Source organism: Echiichthys vipera (genome assembly GCF_963691815.1).
Source record: "Echiichthys vipera genome assembly, chromosome: 13".
NCBI lineage: Eukaryota > Metazoa > Chordata > Actinopteri > Perciformes > Trachinidae > Echiichthys > Echiichthys vipera.
The window spans coordinates 27,508,616-27,525,475 of NC_139838.1; the positions used below are offsets into that span (position 1 = coordinate 27,508,616).

The 16,860-nt window shown below is 45.0% G+C and overlaps 2 protein-coding genes across 3 annotated transcripts; both read left to right on the forward strand.

Moving 5' to 3' along the window:
* Nucleotides 1-586: 586 nt before the first annotated feature.
* Nucleotides 587-8,251, forward strand: LOC310955592 (C-type lectin domain family 6 member A-like; the record flags this gene model as incomplete). Of its 2 annotated transcripts, XM_083925508.1 has the most annotated exons (6): nt 587-728; nt 2,497-2,586; nt 4,217-4,381; nt 5,603-5,754; nt 6,805-6,932; nt 8,101-8,251. In XM_083925508.1, the coding sequence occupies exons 1-6, from the start codon at nt 665-667 to the stop codon at nt 8,249-8,251; spliced, it is 750 nt and encodes a 249-aa protein (XP_083781634.1). In that variant the 5' UTR covers nt 587-664. The 2 variants fall into 2 exon arrangements, 1 of the variants encoding a protein (XP_083781634.1); XR_014593448.1 differs by lacking the exons at nt 587-728; nt 2,497-2,586; nt 4,217-4,381; nt 5,603-5,754; nt 6,805-6,932 and adding an exon at nt 7,396-7,583 and having other exon boundaries at nt 8,101-8,192.
* A 1,895-nt stretch (nt 8,252-10,146) lies between these two features.
* Nucleotides 10,147-14,906, forward strand: LOC310955594 (cytochrome c oxidase subunit 6B1-like). The gene is made up of 4 exons (XM_083925510.1): nt 10,147-10,213; nt 11,502-11,625; nt 13,649-13,749; nt 14,771-14,906. Exons 2-4 carry the CDS (start codon nt 11,520-11,522, stop codon nt 14,822-14,824), a joined length of 261 nt encoding a protein of 86 aa, XP_083781636.1. The 5' UTR covers nt 10,147-10,213; nt 11,502-11,519; the 3' UTR covers nt 14,825-14,906.
* The last annotated feature ends 1,954 nt before the right edge of the window (nt 14,907-16,860 follow it).

A 16,860-nucleotide genomic window follows, 5' to 3' on the forward strand; every position in this document is an offset into this window, starting at 1 on the left:
TCGGAGTTGGAACGAGGACGGCATCCTTTAACACAGTATGAGGTTTCACCGTCCAGACGACAACGCCATGGGGGGCGTTTTCAAATCTTCCCACTCTGGGACCTGGTTTCTAAAGATCCTGTTTTCAGGGGGTCATTGTGTAAAAGAAAAACTGGCATTTAAACGGTTACAATTTAGAAAATGGATGAATATTTTGGTAGTTATGCTCAAGACTGAAGTTGGTTAAAAGATTAAATTCAGTGAAAGTTGAAAATAATATTAAAATAATGTATTTTAAAGTAGTTTACCTCAGAGCAACTTTAACGGGATGACTCCCCAAATCAAGTGCATGATGTCTCTGTGTTACATTTACGTATTAGAGGTCAACAACATTTTACAATACTGGAGAAATGAAGACCAGATGATTTCCTGTGCATCCACTGCTGAACTCTTGGGCTTGTTTGGTTATGAGCGTCAGTGCTGCTTTGCATGCTGCTGCAGAGGAGCCAGTATTTCCATAGGAGATATAGTTAAACTCTACACTGTGCTGTCCTTCTGTTCCTGCTTTAGGGAAACAAAGGATTTAAGGCATTAAAGGAACATAAGAGAAACAGCTCACACAAAGATATTTTACATTAATGCAATTACTAAAACCAGACCTTGAAGCCTGCTGTTGGAGGGAACCATGGGAGTGAACGACGGATCGGTTCTGCTGGAGGAGGAACGACAGGAAACCGACACACACGAAGGTCATTTATTTTCTCTTTTGCCACATAGGTGTGTTTAAACTTCAAATGTTGTCATGTAAAACACTTTTAAATGATGATCTCAGTACAGCAAATTAAAGGCTTTTCACTTCACACACACACACATCGAGTGCATTAAGTGGATTTTTGGAGTGGTTGCAATTTCTGTGTTTTTATATTTTATGTTGTTTTACTTTAAAAATCAATTTACTGTCACGGACCGTGTCAAGTGGGTTTTAGAAGAACACTGTTGGCTGATCATTTAATTAATAAGCCTCTCTTTCTGCTATGATGATGCAATGATTAGTTTAAAGCTTTTGTTCCCAACAACATTAATAGCTACGACATTATAATTATTATTATAAATAATAACAACAAAATCCACTTACCTCGCACTTACCATGCAGGTAGTTTTGACAAGTGTCCCTTCCCTTAGAATTAAAGTTTAAAGCATCAAAATGACATTTAGGCGACACGGCGGTGTGGTGGTTAGCACTGTCGCCTCACAGCAAGAGGGTTCCTGGTTTGAATCCCAGCTGGGGCCCTTCTGTGTGGAGTTTGCGTGTTGTCCCCGTGTCTGCGTGGGTTTTCTCCGGGTTCTCCGGTTTCCTCCCACAGTCCAAAGACGTGCAGGTGTTCGGTTCATTGATGACTCTAAATCACCCGTAGGTGTGAATGGTTGTCTGTCTCTGTTCGTCTCTATGTGTCCTGTGATAGGCTGGCGTCCTGTCCAGGGTGGACCCCGCCTCACGCCCGATGTCAGCTGGGATCGGCTCCAGCCCCCTCGCGACCCTGAAGAGGAATGAAAATGACATTTGTTACAGCTAGCTGGCTAACATTAGCCCACTGTAACTTAAGCTGGTGTTTGCTGATGGAGTGATTTGCAAACAGCAAGCTAGTGTTGCTGTAAATATGATTATAATTCATTTAACAGCATTTTACCATCATGATGTTCAGTCTCACTGTTTTGACCTGCACTCATTCGCGGATACAGAGTGTGTTAGCATGCGGGCGCAAGCAACAGGATGCTAACTGCAGTTCACTAACGGCCACCGTGGCGCTAATAACAAGAGTTTTCTGAAAGTTACGCAGAGATCCGCGAACAGAAGGCCTCTAACTTTTTCTAGTTGAGGTAAATAAAGGCTCTGGTCACTGTTTGAGGAAATACAGTATTCAATGGAGGACGACACGATGATGTGGTGGTCAGCACTGTTGCCTCACTATTAGAGGCTTCCTGGTTCGAATCCCAGCTGGGGCCCTTCTGTGTGGTGCATGTTCTCCCCGTGTCTGCGTGGGTTTTCTCCGGGTTCTCCGGTTTCCTCCCACAGTCCAAAGACGTGCAGGTGTTCGGTTCATTGATGACTCTAAATCACCCGTAGGTGTGAATGGTTGTCTGTCTCTGTTCGTCTCTATGTGTCCTGGGATAGACTGGCGTCCTGTCCAGGGTGGACCCCGCCTCACGCCCGATGTCAGCTGGGATCGGCTCCAGCCTCCCACGACCCCGACAGGGACAAGAGGCTGAAGATGAATGAATGAATGAAGTATTCAATGGCCCTCTCTCCATCACAGGGCGACTCTCCAAAAATGTGCGGCCACCAATTTTGTCCTTTTGGTTGCCTAGAAACAAGAAGTGGCTCAACTTCCCCACAGGCTCAAATCACCACGTTACAGTCTGACAAACCTGCATCAGCCGCACACCAGAGATCAAGTGAACTGGACCTGTATGTAAATGTTGTAATCCTGTAGAAAGTGTTTGTTTTTTGTGTCTCAGGCTGGTCGAGTCGCTACAGACAGCTGGCTCATTACTTCTCCCTGCTCTGCTTTCTGCTCATCGTCGTCACTCTGCTCCTGACGCTCTGCTGTGAGTACGTGACTTCTTGAATGTGCGTGTTCATTTTTGGACGCAGTAATAATAAATGAATTTAAAGGCAAGGCCCGTTTCATTACAGGTAAACTCGATGAGCTGTAAAATATCCAGCGTTTATTCTTGTTAATAATTCCTATGAAAAGAACAGAATCAAAAATGTGTTGGTCCGACCCTTGATACTTTCTGACTTCCTGTCCATGGCTCTCTAACCCACGAGTCCATTGGTTCCTAAGTTTCAATCGCTCTTTATTTGTGCAGCACTTTTCAAACAGGTAAGTGCAGTTTGTGCTTCACAGACAGAAAAGGTTTAAACCATAAAACACATTTGTTTTTTAAATGAACTGCACGTGAGATAATACAAATGATTTCAATGCTACAAGGAGTAAAGGGGCTGCACGTGGTGTAGTGGTTAGCACTGTCGCCTCACAGCGAGAAGCTTCCTGGTTTGAATCCCGGCTGGGGCCCTTCTGTGTGGAGTTTGCATGTTGTCCCCGTGTCTGCGTGGGTTTTCTCCGGGTTCTCCGGTTTCCTCCCACAGTCCAAAGACGTGCAGGTGTTCGGTTCATTGATGACTCTAAATCACCCGTAGGTGTGAATGGTTGTCTGTCTCTGTTCGTCTCTATGTGTCCTGTGATAGACTGGCGTCCTGTCCAGGGTGGACCCCGCCTCACGCCTGATGTCAGCTGGGATCGGCTCCAGCACCCCACGACCCCGACCCTGGGATAAGCGGTTGAAGATGAATGAATGAATGAATGAAAAAGGAGTAAGGAGTGACATAAAAACTAGATTGAAGATAACAAAGACAATAAAAAGAAGACAATGGAAAAGATTTCAAGTATCAATAAGTAAAATAGATAAAACAATGAAAATAAAATTCATAAGGGGATAAAAAATATATATAATGATAATAATGAAATAACAGATGAAATAAAAGGGCAAAGTAAATCTTTAAAATATGACATTTATTTATATATTCATCTCATCTTCAGCCTCTTATCCGGGGTCGGGTCTCGGGGGCAGCAGCTTTAGCAGGGGACCCCAAACTTCCCTTTCCCGGGCCACAATAACCAGCTCTAACTGGGGGATCCTGAGGCGTTCCCAGGCCAGTGTGGAGATCTAATCTCTCCACCTGGTCCTGGGTCTTCCCCGAGGCCTCCTCCCAGCTGGACGTGCCTGGAACACCTCCCTAGGGAGGCGCCCAGGGTTCATCCTTACCAGATGATCCTGAACCACCTCAACTGGCTCCTTTCAACGCAAAGGAGCAGCGGCTCTACTCCGAGTTCCTCACGGATGCTGAACTTCTCGCCCCTATTTATATATTTTAAATGTTGAATATATCAAAAATGCCTCGGTCTTCATCTTTGATTGAAAAGAAATCCAGAATATTCTTTAAAGCCGTGTAATTTTGTTCTCTTCACGTCTTATTTTAGACTGAATGTCTTCATTTGAAGGTTTACAGAGAGGATTAACTCTCCACCGTTCTTCTGAATGGTGTAATCTTTTTTTTTTCCTGCTTTGTTTTCTCCCCAACACATCCTTTATTACCCTGTATCCATGGAAACAGGTGATGGGACATTGTGTATGTGATGTTCTGTCTCTCTGGTGTGTGTGTTTGGTTTCACAGTGGTTCAGATTACCTCGGTGTTCCAGTCACAGTCAACGCTGCAGGAAACCAAACTGAGAGAGGTGACGCACAGACTGGAGAAGCTCAACCAGTCCTATCACCTCCTCTTCTCCCAGTACCCAGCTCTGAACCAGTTCTGCCCAGTCAGCAACTCAACCACTGGGGGTGAGTGCTGTGTGGGTGGGCTCTGGGGGTCAGGGTTTAAGAGCAGGACCCAAGATTTAGATCTCGGGAGTAAGGATATTTTGGGGAAGTAAAACGGTCCTGACTTCTTCAAAGTGCTGTTTGAGGGCTCAGGGTTGGTTGGTTAGTTAGTCAGTTAGTTAGTTAGTTAGTTAGTTGGACGGATGAATAGTTGGATGGATGGTTGGTTGGTTGGTTGGTTGGTTGGTTGGATGGATGAATAGTTCGATGGATGGATGGTTGGTTGGTTTGTTGGTTGGTTGGTTGCTTGGATGCTTGGATGCTTGGATGCATGTACAGTTGGTTGGTTGGTTGGTTGGTTGGTTGGTTGTTTGGTTGGATGGATGAATAGTTGGTTGGTTCGTTGGCTGGTTGGATGGATGAATAGTTGGATGTTAGTCGGTTGGTTGGTTGGTAGGTTGGTTGGTTGGTTGGTTGGTTGGTTAATTGGTTGGTTGGTTGGTCGGTTGGTTGGTTGGTTGGTTGGTTGGTTGGTCGGTCGGTTGGTTGGTTGGTTGGTTGGTTGGTTGGTTGGCTTGATGAACAGTTGGCTGGTTGGTAGTTTGATTGGTCGGTTGCTTGTTTGTTTGGTTACAGTGTAACAGTTGTGAGAAAGCTCCGCAGCAGCCAGGTCGTCCAAAGCTGGATGCTTCCCCCGCTCACTTTAGACGTACGTGAACTCTTTCCCAACACTGGATCAAATCTGTTCCACCTCATTAAATAATCGCTCCAGCTCTTTTTCACTGCATCAAAGAAAGAAAGGAAGAAAGAAAGTTCTAGGATGAACCACAACTGAAAACCAATCTGGTGTTTTTAGTGAATGTTCATTTCGATGCAGATTGAACACAAAAAGTTATTTGTATAAAACAAAACAACATTTGACTCGACAGCTGAGTCGGCAAACCACAAACAGCTCAACATGTTTTAATCTGTAATCTGCACGACAACATGTCTGCGTGGTTCAAATCAAACTCTGACGTGATTTTTGTGTTGTTTTGATTTATTAAGACAGTTTTTAAACAAACGAGTGCTTCATGATTCTGTATTTCATGCCTTAAAGGGCACAAAACAGCCACATGATGATGTTTCACAGCTGGAGATTTCCCCAGTCTTGACTTCCCTGTTGTGAAAAGGTCGTCTGCGGCTTGAAGCAGATTAAAACACCCTCTCAAAAGACACTTTTCCCCTTCTCCTATCAAACAGAGAGAGCGTGCACACCATGTCCCGCCGGCTGGAGGCCTCAGGGAGAGAAATGCTTCCTGTTCAGTGAGGACAGGGCCGACTGGATCAGCAGCCAGTACCGCTGCATGGCACTGGGGGGCGCTGTGGCCACAGTGAGGACAGAGGAGGAGCAGGTACACACACACACACACACACACACACACACACACACACACACACACTTCTGCTCTGTCCTATCCTGCAGTTGATGTATTTAGATCCTTTATTGAAGTAAAAGTACTAAATCTTCTGCAGCACTGAAACCTTTAATCCCAGATCAACACATGAGACTAAAATGAAGTATTTCCAATATATTTTTTATTCCCATCCATGCAGTGAAAATAAATAATCCGTCCACACACACGAAACCTATTGTAAAGCAACAAATGTACGTCGACGTTGAGATAAGATCCGAAGCAAAATTGGTCCAATAAATGAAAAATAACACATAATTTAAATCATATTGCTTTGTTTTATTTGTTCTTATTGATGTTTTAAATGTGAATCATAAATATTTTATGTTAAATTCAAGCTTAATTGCAAAATTTAACCTTTTTATCATTATTATTTATGGTAAACGCCCTCTCATGGCCCCCCTGCAGTACCTCCACAGCCCACCAGGGGGCCGCGCCCCACACTCTGTGACTGTGCATCTTCCTGCTGATCCAAGAGGATTTTAACAGACTTTATTCATTATTTATTAAATATATTATAAAAGTACAAAGTTGCATAACATCCCCATGTCCTCCTGTCTTTAATTTAACACACTCTGATGAGTTTACATTTCATATTTTATCGATTCAGTTTATTATAAGTGTGTTTATACTCCGTCGTATCACATATCACAACATCGCTGGAAACTGCCTCTGCCTTATTTCCACTTGTAAACATTTGAGATGCCCTCCCTGAAATATCAGCTGTGAGGACACACACACACACACGCACACACGCACACACACACACACACACGGTCAGAGAGAGAAGTCAAGAATAGCTTTAAGACCTCTATGAAATATGGAGACATCTGCATGAGCAGCGTGAGGTCGTGTCAGGTTTTGTCTCTCACTGTTTTACTGTATACGTGACACACTTTATGTCCTTGATGTGGATCCCAGAGGCCGGGGGGGAGACATCAAAACCTTTTTCCTGACACACTGATGACATTTTCTGACATGTTTCCTCAGGTGTTTCTATGGGAAAGGGCCCAGAGCCTGAGCCAGGGGGACTCGTACTGGCTGGGCCTGAGGAGCAGCAGCGGCGGGGACGGGGGCTGGCAGTGGAGCGACGGCTCACCGGTGGAGAAGGGCCCGGGGTGAGTGAGGGCAAATGGGGACGAACCCGGGGGGGGGGGGGGGGGGGTCCTGAGGTCACGAGACACCAGAAACTGATCTGTTTGGGCACATGATGCTGGTTCACCGGTGAGGACGCACGAGTATGGGAACTGGAGATGTGGAGTTTATGAGGGTGACATATTAAGAGATATTTACAAAAAAGAGGCTTAAAAAGGAGTTAAATGTACTGTGGTGTGTCCGCGGGCTTGTTTCCCCTCATGATTTAAGGCAAAAACTAATCAAGTTTAAGAGTGAAGGAGTTCAAGTACCTCGGGATCTTGTTCACGAGTGAGGGGACGATGGAGCGTGTGTTTGGCCGGAGAATCGGAGCAGCGGGGGCGGAGCTGCAGTCGCTCTACCGCACCGTTGTGATGAAAAGAGAGCTGAGGAAGGCAAAGCTCTGGATCTACCGCTCAGTCCTGGTTCCTACCCTCACCTGTGGTCATGAAAGCTGGGTCAGGACCCAAAGAACCAGGTCCAGGTCCAAGCGTGTGAAATGTGTTTCCTCAGGAGGGGGTCTGGAGTCTCCCTTAGAGAGAGGGGGAGAAGTTCAGCATCCGTGAGGAACTCGGAGTAGAGCCGCTGCTCCTTTGCGTTGAAAGGAGCCAGTTGAGGTGGTTCAGGATCATCTGGTAAGGATGAACCCTGGGCGCCTCCCTAGGGAGGTGTTCCAGGCACGTCCAGCTGGGAGGAGGCCTCGGGGAAGACCCAGGACCAGGTGGAGAGATTAGATCTTGGCTTATTTGAATACAAATGAATGCAGATTTAATAAGATAATGTCTCATTTGCATATTTAAACACACACTTTGAGAAAATAAAGAATAATCGTCTTAATTTAAGTAATTTAAAGTGTTTCCCTATTAACAGGTGACATCTTTCTTTATATATAATCATATTTTTAATAAAAACTGTGAAAACAAAGTCTACAAATTAAACTTTAAGGAAAAAATAAGACACTAAAAAACACAAATTAAAGGCGACAGCAGAGAAAAAAGAAACTGTGGTTACATCTTCTTTAATGAGAGGGGACTGAACGACAGTGGGCGGCTGTTTTAATTTATGATGCGTGTTCATATGGAGGAGTAGTGGTTGCCATGGTAACAGATTAAAGGCTGTTGTTTTGTTGTTGTTTTGTTTTGTTCCCTGCAGGTTTTGGGAGCATGAGCCCGATAAAGCCGACAGCGGGGAGCAGTGTGGTCGACTCACCCCGAGAGAGAGCTACAGGACGAGCTGGTTCTCCTACAGGTGCTCCAACCTGCTGAGGAGCATCTGTGAGAGGAGACGGGCGGCTCTGCAGTGAGAGGGGAGGAGAGGAGGAGGAGGAGAGGAGGGGAGGAGAGGAGGAGGAGAGGAGGAGAGGAGGAGGAGAGGGGAGGAGAGGGGAGGAGAGGAGGAGGGGAGGAGAGGGGAGGAGAGGAGAGGAGGGGAGAGGAGAGAGGCGGGGAGGAGAGGGGAGGGGAGAGGAGAGGAGGAGAGGAGGGGAGAGGAGAGAGGAGGGGAGGAGAGGGGAGGAGAGGAGAGGAGGAGGAGGGGAGGAGAGGAGGAGGAGAGAGGTGAGAGGAGAGGAGGAGAGGAGGAGGATAGGAGGAGGAGAGGAGGGGAGGAGAGGGGGAGAGGAGGAGGAGAGGAGACGAGCTGGTTCTCCTACAGATGCTCCAACCTGCTGAGGAGCATCTGTGAGAGGAGACGGGCTGCTCTGCAATGAGAGGGGAGGAGGAGGAGAGGAGGAGAGGAGGAGGAGAGAGGAGAGGGGAGGAGGGAGGAGGAGAGGGAGGAGAGGAGGGGAGGAGAGGAGAGGAGCTGGTTCTCCTACAGGTGCTCCAACCTGCTGAGGAGCATCTGTGAGAGGAGACGGGCTGCTCTGCAGTGAGAGGGGAGGAGAGGGGGAGGAGGGGAGGAGGAGAGGGGGAGGAGAGGAGAGGAGAGAGTGGAGAGGGGGAGGAGAGAGGTGAGAGGAGGAGAGGAGAGGGGAGGAGAGGGAGGAGGAGAGGAGAGGGGAAGAGTCTGGACCAAAGAACTCAGTCCACCTCGACTCCTTTCAGCCCTGAGGATCAGAAGCCGACCCTTCACCACTTCAGTGGAGGCTAAAACAGAAGAAGAAGAAATCCCACCAGGGAAATTCGATTCTTTCACTCTGTTATTATTCATGTTACACACACAGGCCTGAAATACACACACATGCACAAACAGGACCTATTTACATGCAATTATTGGATTGATGCCAGAGCGAGGGAGCTGCCGATGGATCGACGCCGCGACCAGTTGGGGGCCTTGCTCAACAGCACACATGAACTGGCACCTCTCCTGCCACCAGTCCACCCTCTATTCATGGTGCACACAGGGACTCTAACCTGCAACCCTCCAGTTCCCAGCCGAGTCACCTATGGACTGAGCTTGCTTACGTTCGCAGCTACTCCAGCGCTGTTATTGGAGCCGTGGCTGAGAACAAAAGGGCCCTTCCACCATAAGCCCCAGTCAACCTCATAGGCAGGAGTGGTGTGTGTTTCCTGCAGAAATAATACGTCCAGGTTCTTCTGCTGTGCAGTTTCAGCTACCAGTGCTCTGTCTCTTCCACCATTGATGTTTAATGATCTGATGTTTAGGCTCTTCATGGTGAGGTTGGAGTATAAAGAAAGACAGGATAGGATGATAGAACAGTAGGAAAAAGAATACACCTTGATCATAGTTACTTCCTGATCCTCAATGTTCTACCTTTTTTTCGCTTTTCGCAGAATTGTGATGTGCTTTTTAAGCTTTTTAACTGTAAGATACACTAACTGATGAATATACAGTAACTGTGTGTGTGTGTGTGTGTGTGTGTGTGTGTGTGTGTGTGTGTGTGTGTGTGTGTGTGTGTGTGTGTGTGTGTGTGTGTGTGTGTGTGTGTGTGTGTGTGTGTGTGTGTGTGTGTTTGTGAAGGACTCAGACCTGACTGAGGGGAATTGTATGTACTTTTTTTTTTAAAAAGGCCATTAATAAAATAATTTCCTTTAACTGTTGCTATGTTTTGTACTTTTTCAAAAAACAACTATTGCGTCACTTCCGTCAGGTGAGGGGCTCGTGTCAAGTGAGGGGCTTGTGCTCCGGGGCTGCAGCTGGTTGCGGTTGCACCTCATCAGAGTGTCCACCAGGAGGCGCTGCTGCACCTTAAACACAGCACCTGAAGCGTACTTCCTGTTTCCCGTCATGCTTTGCGCGTGTGCAGCTCTTCAGCGCTAAGGACACTGAGCGGCGAGATTATAACGGAATTTCTCTGTGACAGGTAAAAAGCTTTTATTAACAATAAAACGCTTTATTCTCCACAAATACGCTGTAAATACTTTATTTTGAATGTGGTTATTTTAGTGAATTATGTGTTTGTGTCAGGCAAAGAGGTTAAATGTGAAATACGACCACTAAATGATAAGCAAACGTCAGTGACACCTGACCAGACTTACCGTTAATTTATCTATATTTAGCCGAGCGGGTTAACGTGAGCGGAGGGGTTTATCATTATCACCACTGTTATTTTTAATATTTTTGAACCAGGGTTAATGTTAATCCTCACATATTGTTACCTTAAACAGTCTTAACACTGAATAAATAGCCAAACACAGTGAATTAAAGGTCTCACTGTCTGTTATATGCTAATGTAACGTGCAGAACTCCATTAGGAAAAGCGGTGTTTTAACTATTTTCTGCCTTAGCATCAAATAAACACTTTGCAGAGCATAATTAAAGGTCTGTATTTAGTTAATATAGTGTTTTGGTAAATTCGGCACAAAAAAAATAATTAATAAGATGCAATTTAATTGAGCAAATGGGTTTTTGTTGTCAGGTCTTTCCTTCCTGCAGCTGTCAGACTGTACAGCCAGCACTGCTCCCAGTAGACCACACACACACACACACACACACACACACACACACACACACACACACACCAAAACGATACTATAAATATATAAATATAATAAAATATGACAATAACTGCCCTATAATGTTCATTTCAGTGTGAAATACTAATATTTTCCTCTGTGCCTCGGTGTAAATTTAAAATATTTAAAAATATTGTACGTATTGTTCCTGTTTTTCTTATATTTTTATATTTCCCTGTGTTTAAATTGTTCATATTTTTCTAAGAAAAGTGTTTTTCATGGATGCTTCTTCTGTTTGTCATCAACTTTGCTGCTGTAATTAGTAAATTTCCCCTTTGTGGGACCAATAAAGGAATATCTTATTTTATTGCATTCGTTCTACGTCATATATACGTCATATATATTCTGCGTAAATGCTAAATATACACATAATAGAGCACAATTAAAGGTCTCTTTTTAGTCTGAAGAGTCATTTGGAAAGTTCGACACCCAAAAAAGTGAACAAGATTAATTTAAACTGAGCAAATGTTACTAAACGGTGCTTCCCACCGCCCTGGATTATGTGTTTACACACTTTACATGTAAAGCAGGTCTGGACCACAGCATGATTTACAGAGACCCAGCAATTCCTCCATGAGCAGCAGCACGTCACCATATCTATTCATTTAAAGAGCGGCTCCCATTGGTCCTCTGCAGAACTCCAGCAGCTTGAAGATGGCCGACCAGATGGAAGAGAAGATCAAGAACTACAGGACGGCTCCGTTCGATGCCCGCTTCCCCAACACCAACCAGACCCGCAACTGTTTCCAGAACTATCTGGGTAAACAAGACACGTTTACTTACATGCTACTAGGAAACTACAGAGGGACCCAGATATGGATCCAAGTCTCAAAATTAATTCGATTACGGTGGCGTGGTGGTTAGCACTGTCGCCTCACAGTGACCTTCTGTGTGGAGTTAGCATGTTGTCCCCGTGTCTGCGTGGGTTTCTCCGGGTTGTCCGGTTTCCTCCCACAGTCCAAAGACGTGCAGGTGTTGGGTTCATTGATGACTCTAAATCACCCGTAGGTGTGAATGGTTGTCTGTCTCTGTTTGTCTCTATGTGTCCTGTGATAGACTGGCGTCCTGTCCAGGGTGGACCCCGCCTCACGCCTGATGTCAGCTGGGATTGACTCCAGCCCCCCACGACCCCGACAGGGACAAGCGGTTGAAGATGAATGAATGATTTCTGTATACGTACATTCTGGAGTTTCTTTCTCGGTAGAATAATATAACGTTTAAAAGTAATGCGATGAGGCTACGGGACTTGACAACGGGCGCCGATCGTGCTGAACTCCTCCCAAAAAACCCTTAAAATTTGTTCCAGTAAAAAATGTCTGGACTTTGTGCTGCAGCTGCTGCGTTATTTCAAAGAACAAGGCTGAATACATTTAACATTTCCTGCGTCGTCGAAGGTCAGTATAATGTTTGATATGCTGACGACTCATCTCTGTCCGTGTAGAAGCCAACGGACGAGGTGTTACGGTTCTTTCTCTGCCTCAGCCGTTCTGCAAATCCGTCTTGTTACTGTCTTTGTTGTCTTTTTTTTTTGTATTTATCTCTTCTCACAGCTGTTTTAAAGAGCTGGTTGTATTTCAGCTGCGTTTCTATGGCTGCACCGACTCGCTCAAAGCTTCATGCTAAAGTTTCCATATTCAGAGACGCTTCTTTTGTCTTCTTGCGTTTTTATTAATCCAGTTTAAATCCTGTGTTTCTGCACAATTGCAGCCAAAGATGAGGCTGCTCTGATGATATTAGTGTCATGCTTTCTGTAGAATCCACTCCAATGATGGCTGCATAGTTTGATTATATTATATTTTAATATTTCCAATAACTCTTCGTTTCTGTCGTAGCGTAATGTTACTATGAGCTGAAGGTTGTGATTATTATTGCATTATTATTTAATGCATTTATTGGATTAGCCTGCTGCCTTCTGTTCATGTATTTATGTTGAGGAAACTGATGCTTTATATTGATTAAAGAACATTTATTTCATTATATAATGCATCACTTTGTTGAAATTGGGGATTTTTTATTGATTTTTGCAGTGATGACTATTTGAAAACCTCTATAGAAGCTAAAAAAAGATTCTGTGCAGCTTTACTCTTTGATGGACGGCTGTACGTTTACTCAGGTTCAGTTCAGTTCATCTTCAGGGCGACTGTGGCTCAGTGGCAGAGTGGATCGTCCTTCACCAAACTGAACTGAACGTGAGTAAACGTACAGCCGCCCATCAAAGAGTAGGTGTGTACAGAATCTTATAGAGGTTTTCAAATAAAGCTTTAAATGTCATCACTGCAAAAATGAATAAGAAATCCTCAATTTCAACAAAGTGATGCATTATTTAATTAAATAAATGTTCTTTCAGTTTCCTCAACATAAGAGATTTGTGGTTCGATCCCCATCTCCCCCTTGGGCAAGACACTGAACCCTGAATTGCTCCCTGTGCTGTGCATGGGTGTGTGAATGTGGTGTGAATGGTTAGATTAGATGGTCTGTAGATGTCCATTTACCAGTTCTGCTGCTCTGTTGATTTTCAAAGTAAAAGCAACCGTAGACTAACCTAAATCACAAAAGGCTGTGATTTCATCCTCAAGTATGTTGTTAATTCAACTAATATTAACCTAAAAAACGTCTAATAACTTACTTTTATAACCGTCTGAATATTTCTTCGACTGTATTTAAGTTAAAGAAACTGTTTCCTGGTCACTCTGATCAGCAGCCGTGTCAGGGTTCACTGCTGCCTGTTTGTTTCACTGCTCTGACTTTTCTCCTTCGCCCTTTGTGTGTTTTCTTTTCTGCAGATTTCCACCGATGTAACAAAGCTCTGTCCGCCAAAGACCAGGACACGGCTCCCTGCGACTGGTACCAGAGGGTCTACAAGAGCCTCTGCCCCATGAGCTGGGTACGTCCACCCAAACACTGACCGCTGCTGTGATCAACCAAACCAACACAAATTAGTCTTATTCTATTTTATCAGTGACATGTTAGAAACTGTAGAAGTCTTAGTTACATTATAACATTATGTCAGCTATTAGGGCGCACTCACACTGTCCATCCGTACCGTGCCCAAGCACGTTTCACGGCTAAAGTCTAGTTCCTTTGACCAGTGTGAGTGCAGCCGTACCGCGTCTAGGAGCGGCACGGTTGCCGTCCACGGCCCGTTTGGGAGAGGTGGGCTTTTGTAAAGCACGTTTGCACATGTACGAGCGTGCGCACGTGTACGATCATGAGGCCTACGGCGGTTCTGGCGTCATTTATGTGCGCCTGTTTATTAAGACTGTTTTAAAGACTACCAGCTTCTCTCGTATTAAAAGAGTCCAAACAAGTGGATTATTATTTTGTAAGATATGCAACTCCTTTCATTTCCGTGTCAACACTCGATAGACATCGCAGGGACTCTTCTCATGCTGCTGCAGAGGTTTGCAGTTATTTTCAGCAGTATTAGTGGTTAAAAAAGACCTTTGAATGCCTTCACCGTACTGCCCCGAGCTAACGAGTGTTAGCCCTCTGGGGCTGTTAGCATCTCTCCTGGATTTCTCTAAACACGGTCGATCAACAAAAAAACGGTCTCCATGGCTTATTTGACGTATTTTCATGCCCAAATAGACCATGGGGTCCATTTACGCCGGACACCCACACCACCTCACAAAGTCAACCTCCAGGTTCCTGTACTCCTCCTCCCGTCCCTTCTCCGCACACCCCACTACGGCTGTGTCATCCGAGCACTTTTGCAAGTCGGCAGTGTAGGTGGGGAAGAGGAATATGACACAGACTAACCGATCAAGGAAGCTAAAGACCAAAGATTCAATGTCAAAGCTAAAAGTTATTTGTGGTTATTGTATGACAGCTATAAACCAATCAGATTGCTTGGTGTCAGCTGAAATGTTGATGTATCGGTCTTTTTCTCTCGCTCTCTGCTGCAGGTTCAGAAATGGGACGAGCAGCTGGAGTCGGGGAATTTCGCCGGAAAGATCTGAGCGCACTCGTTCCTCCGTCTTCATCTTAGTATCTTAATGTGAAGCATCTGCACTTTCTGTACAGAAGCGACCAAATTAAATTATATAATGTTACTGTGAACCTGCGCTGTAGTTTGTCCTGCTTTATATTTGATGTTGATTCAAACTAGTTTGCAGACCCTGGACGTGAAATACCAAAACAATCGATATGTTAGAGCCTTGGCTGTGTGCATCATATCTGTGACGGTCGAGAGGTCTTCTTAAAAGTGACAGAGACTCCACAGTTTACCTCTCCGGGAACCAGCACCTCATCACGGTGGAGAGGTTTGTGTGTCCCTGTGAACCTGAGGGCAGTGTTGTCTGGAGCCTAGTGCTCCTGGTGGGGTCTCCTATGGCCTGAGTGGTCTCCGGTCATGGGAGACCACTCAGGACTCTATGCACAAACGAGGAAGAAGAAGAGAGACCCTGCTCGGAGAGGTGGTTCAGGATCATCTGGTAAGGATGAACCCTGGGCGCCTCCCTAGGGAGGTGTTCCAGGCACGTCCAGCTGGGAGGAGGCCTCGGGGAAGACCCAGGACCAGGTGGAGAGATTAGATCTCCACACTGGCCTGGGAACGCCTCAGGATCCCCCAGTTAGAGCTGGTTAATGTGGCCCGGGAAAGGGAAGTTTGGGGTCCCCTGCTAAAGCTGCTGCCCCTGAGACCCGACCCCGGATAAGAGGCTGAAGATGAGATGAGATGACTCCACAGTTTAGTTGAATGGTCAGATATTAAATATTAATGTCAGGATCACTTTTATTCACACGTCCTGATGGAGGCAGTAAAGCAGAAGAGGAACCTGACAGGTGAGGACAAACGTCTTTTTTAGTCTTGTCTCTTGATTCTGTTTCTTTGATGTTAATGTGGAAATGGAAATGTGAGATGGAAGCAAACAAAAGAGCATAAGGCAGAAATTAAAGGTACGATTGGACAACTTTATTGTCATGGCACAACATACAGGAGAGAGTCGGTTCAGTGGACCAGTGAACAACCAGTCTGGACGCCAAAGACCACTCCACTGACCACGAGCTTCAGCGTCCCTCGTGGTGACCACCAGCAGTCCGTGTTTAGGCTCCGTGGTCCGCGGACAGACCACTGAATTGGCTGCAGACCCCGTCACTTTGGATCATGGCAGATTCATCCGCAGGTGTAGTTTTCCCAGTTTGCATTCATTTACATCAGTGACACATTCAGGGACGTACTCTGAGACAATGGGCCCCTGGGCACAAACGTGTAAGAGGCCCCCCACTCTGTCTACACAGGAACAAGAGACCTGAATTCAAAGAGTCTACTTTTAGTTTTACATCTCCTTCTAGTGGTTTTGCTTTCTTTTTTTTTGTCATTTAGCATCATTTTGTGGTGGTTTTGCATCTTTTTAAGCCATTTTGCATCTTTTTGTGGTGGTTTTGCATCTTTTTTAGTCATTTTGCATCTTTTTGTGGTGGTTTTGCATTTTTTTAAGCCATTTTGCATCTTTTTGTGGTGGTTTTGCATCTTTTTTAGTCATTTTGCATCTTTTTGTGGTGGTCTTGCATCTATTTTCAGTCATTTTGCATCTTTTTGTGGTTGTTTTGCATCTATTTTCAGTCATTTTGCATCTTTTTGTTGTGGTTTTGCAGCTATTTTCAGTCATTTAGCATCTTTTTGTGGTGGTTTTGCATCTATTTTTAATCATTTTGCATCTTTTTGTGATGGTTTTGCATCTTTTTTTAGACTACGTTTTTAAGACTTTAGGTTTTCGTCATTTTGTTTCTCTCTGTGGTCATTTTACATTTATTTTGTTTGTCTCTGTCATTGTCATTTGTCTATTTTCAGTCATTTACCATCTCTTTGTGGTCGTTTTGCATCCCTGTAGTAATGTTTTGTCTCTTTATGTCATTTTTGGTAATTTTGTGTATATATCTGCTCATTTAGCGTCTCTTTGTGGTCCCTTTGTCGGGTTTTCCTAAAAACGTCTTATGAGTCAGGGCCCCTGGCGTTATCGGCCCCTGGTAGCCCTGATCAGTAATCCATTCGTGG

Bases quoted from the DNA above. Each gene is read 5' to 3' on its own strand.
- LOC310955594 (XM_083925510.1), top strand. From the start codon at position 11,520: ATGGCCGACCAGATGGAAGAGAAGATCAAGAACTACAGGACGGCTCCG. The intron at 11,626-13,648 runs GTAAACAAGACA...TCTTTTCTGCAG, and splicing joins CTGTTTCCAGAACTATCTGG to ATTTCCACCGATGTAACAAA. The intron at 13,750-14,770 runs GTACGTCCACCC...TCTCTGCTGCAG, and splicing joins GCCTCTGCCCCATGAGCTGG to GTTCAGAAATGGGACGAGCA.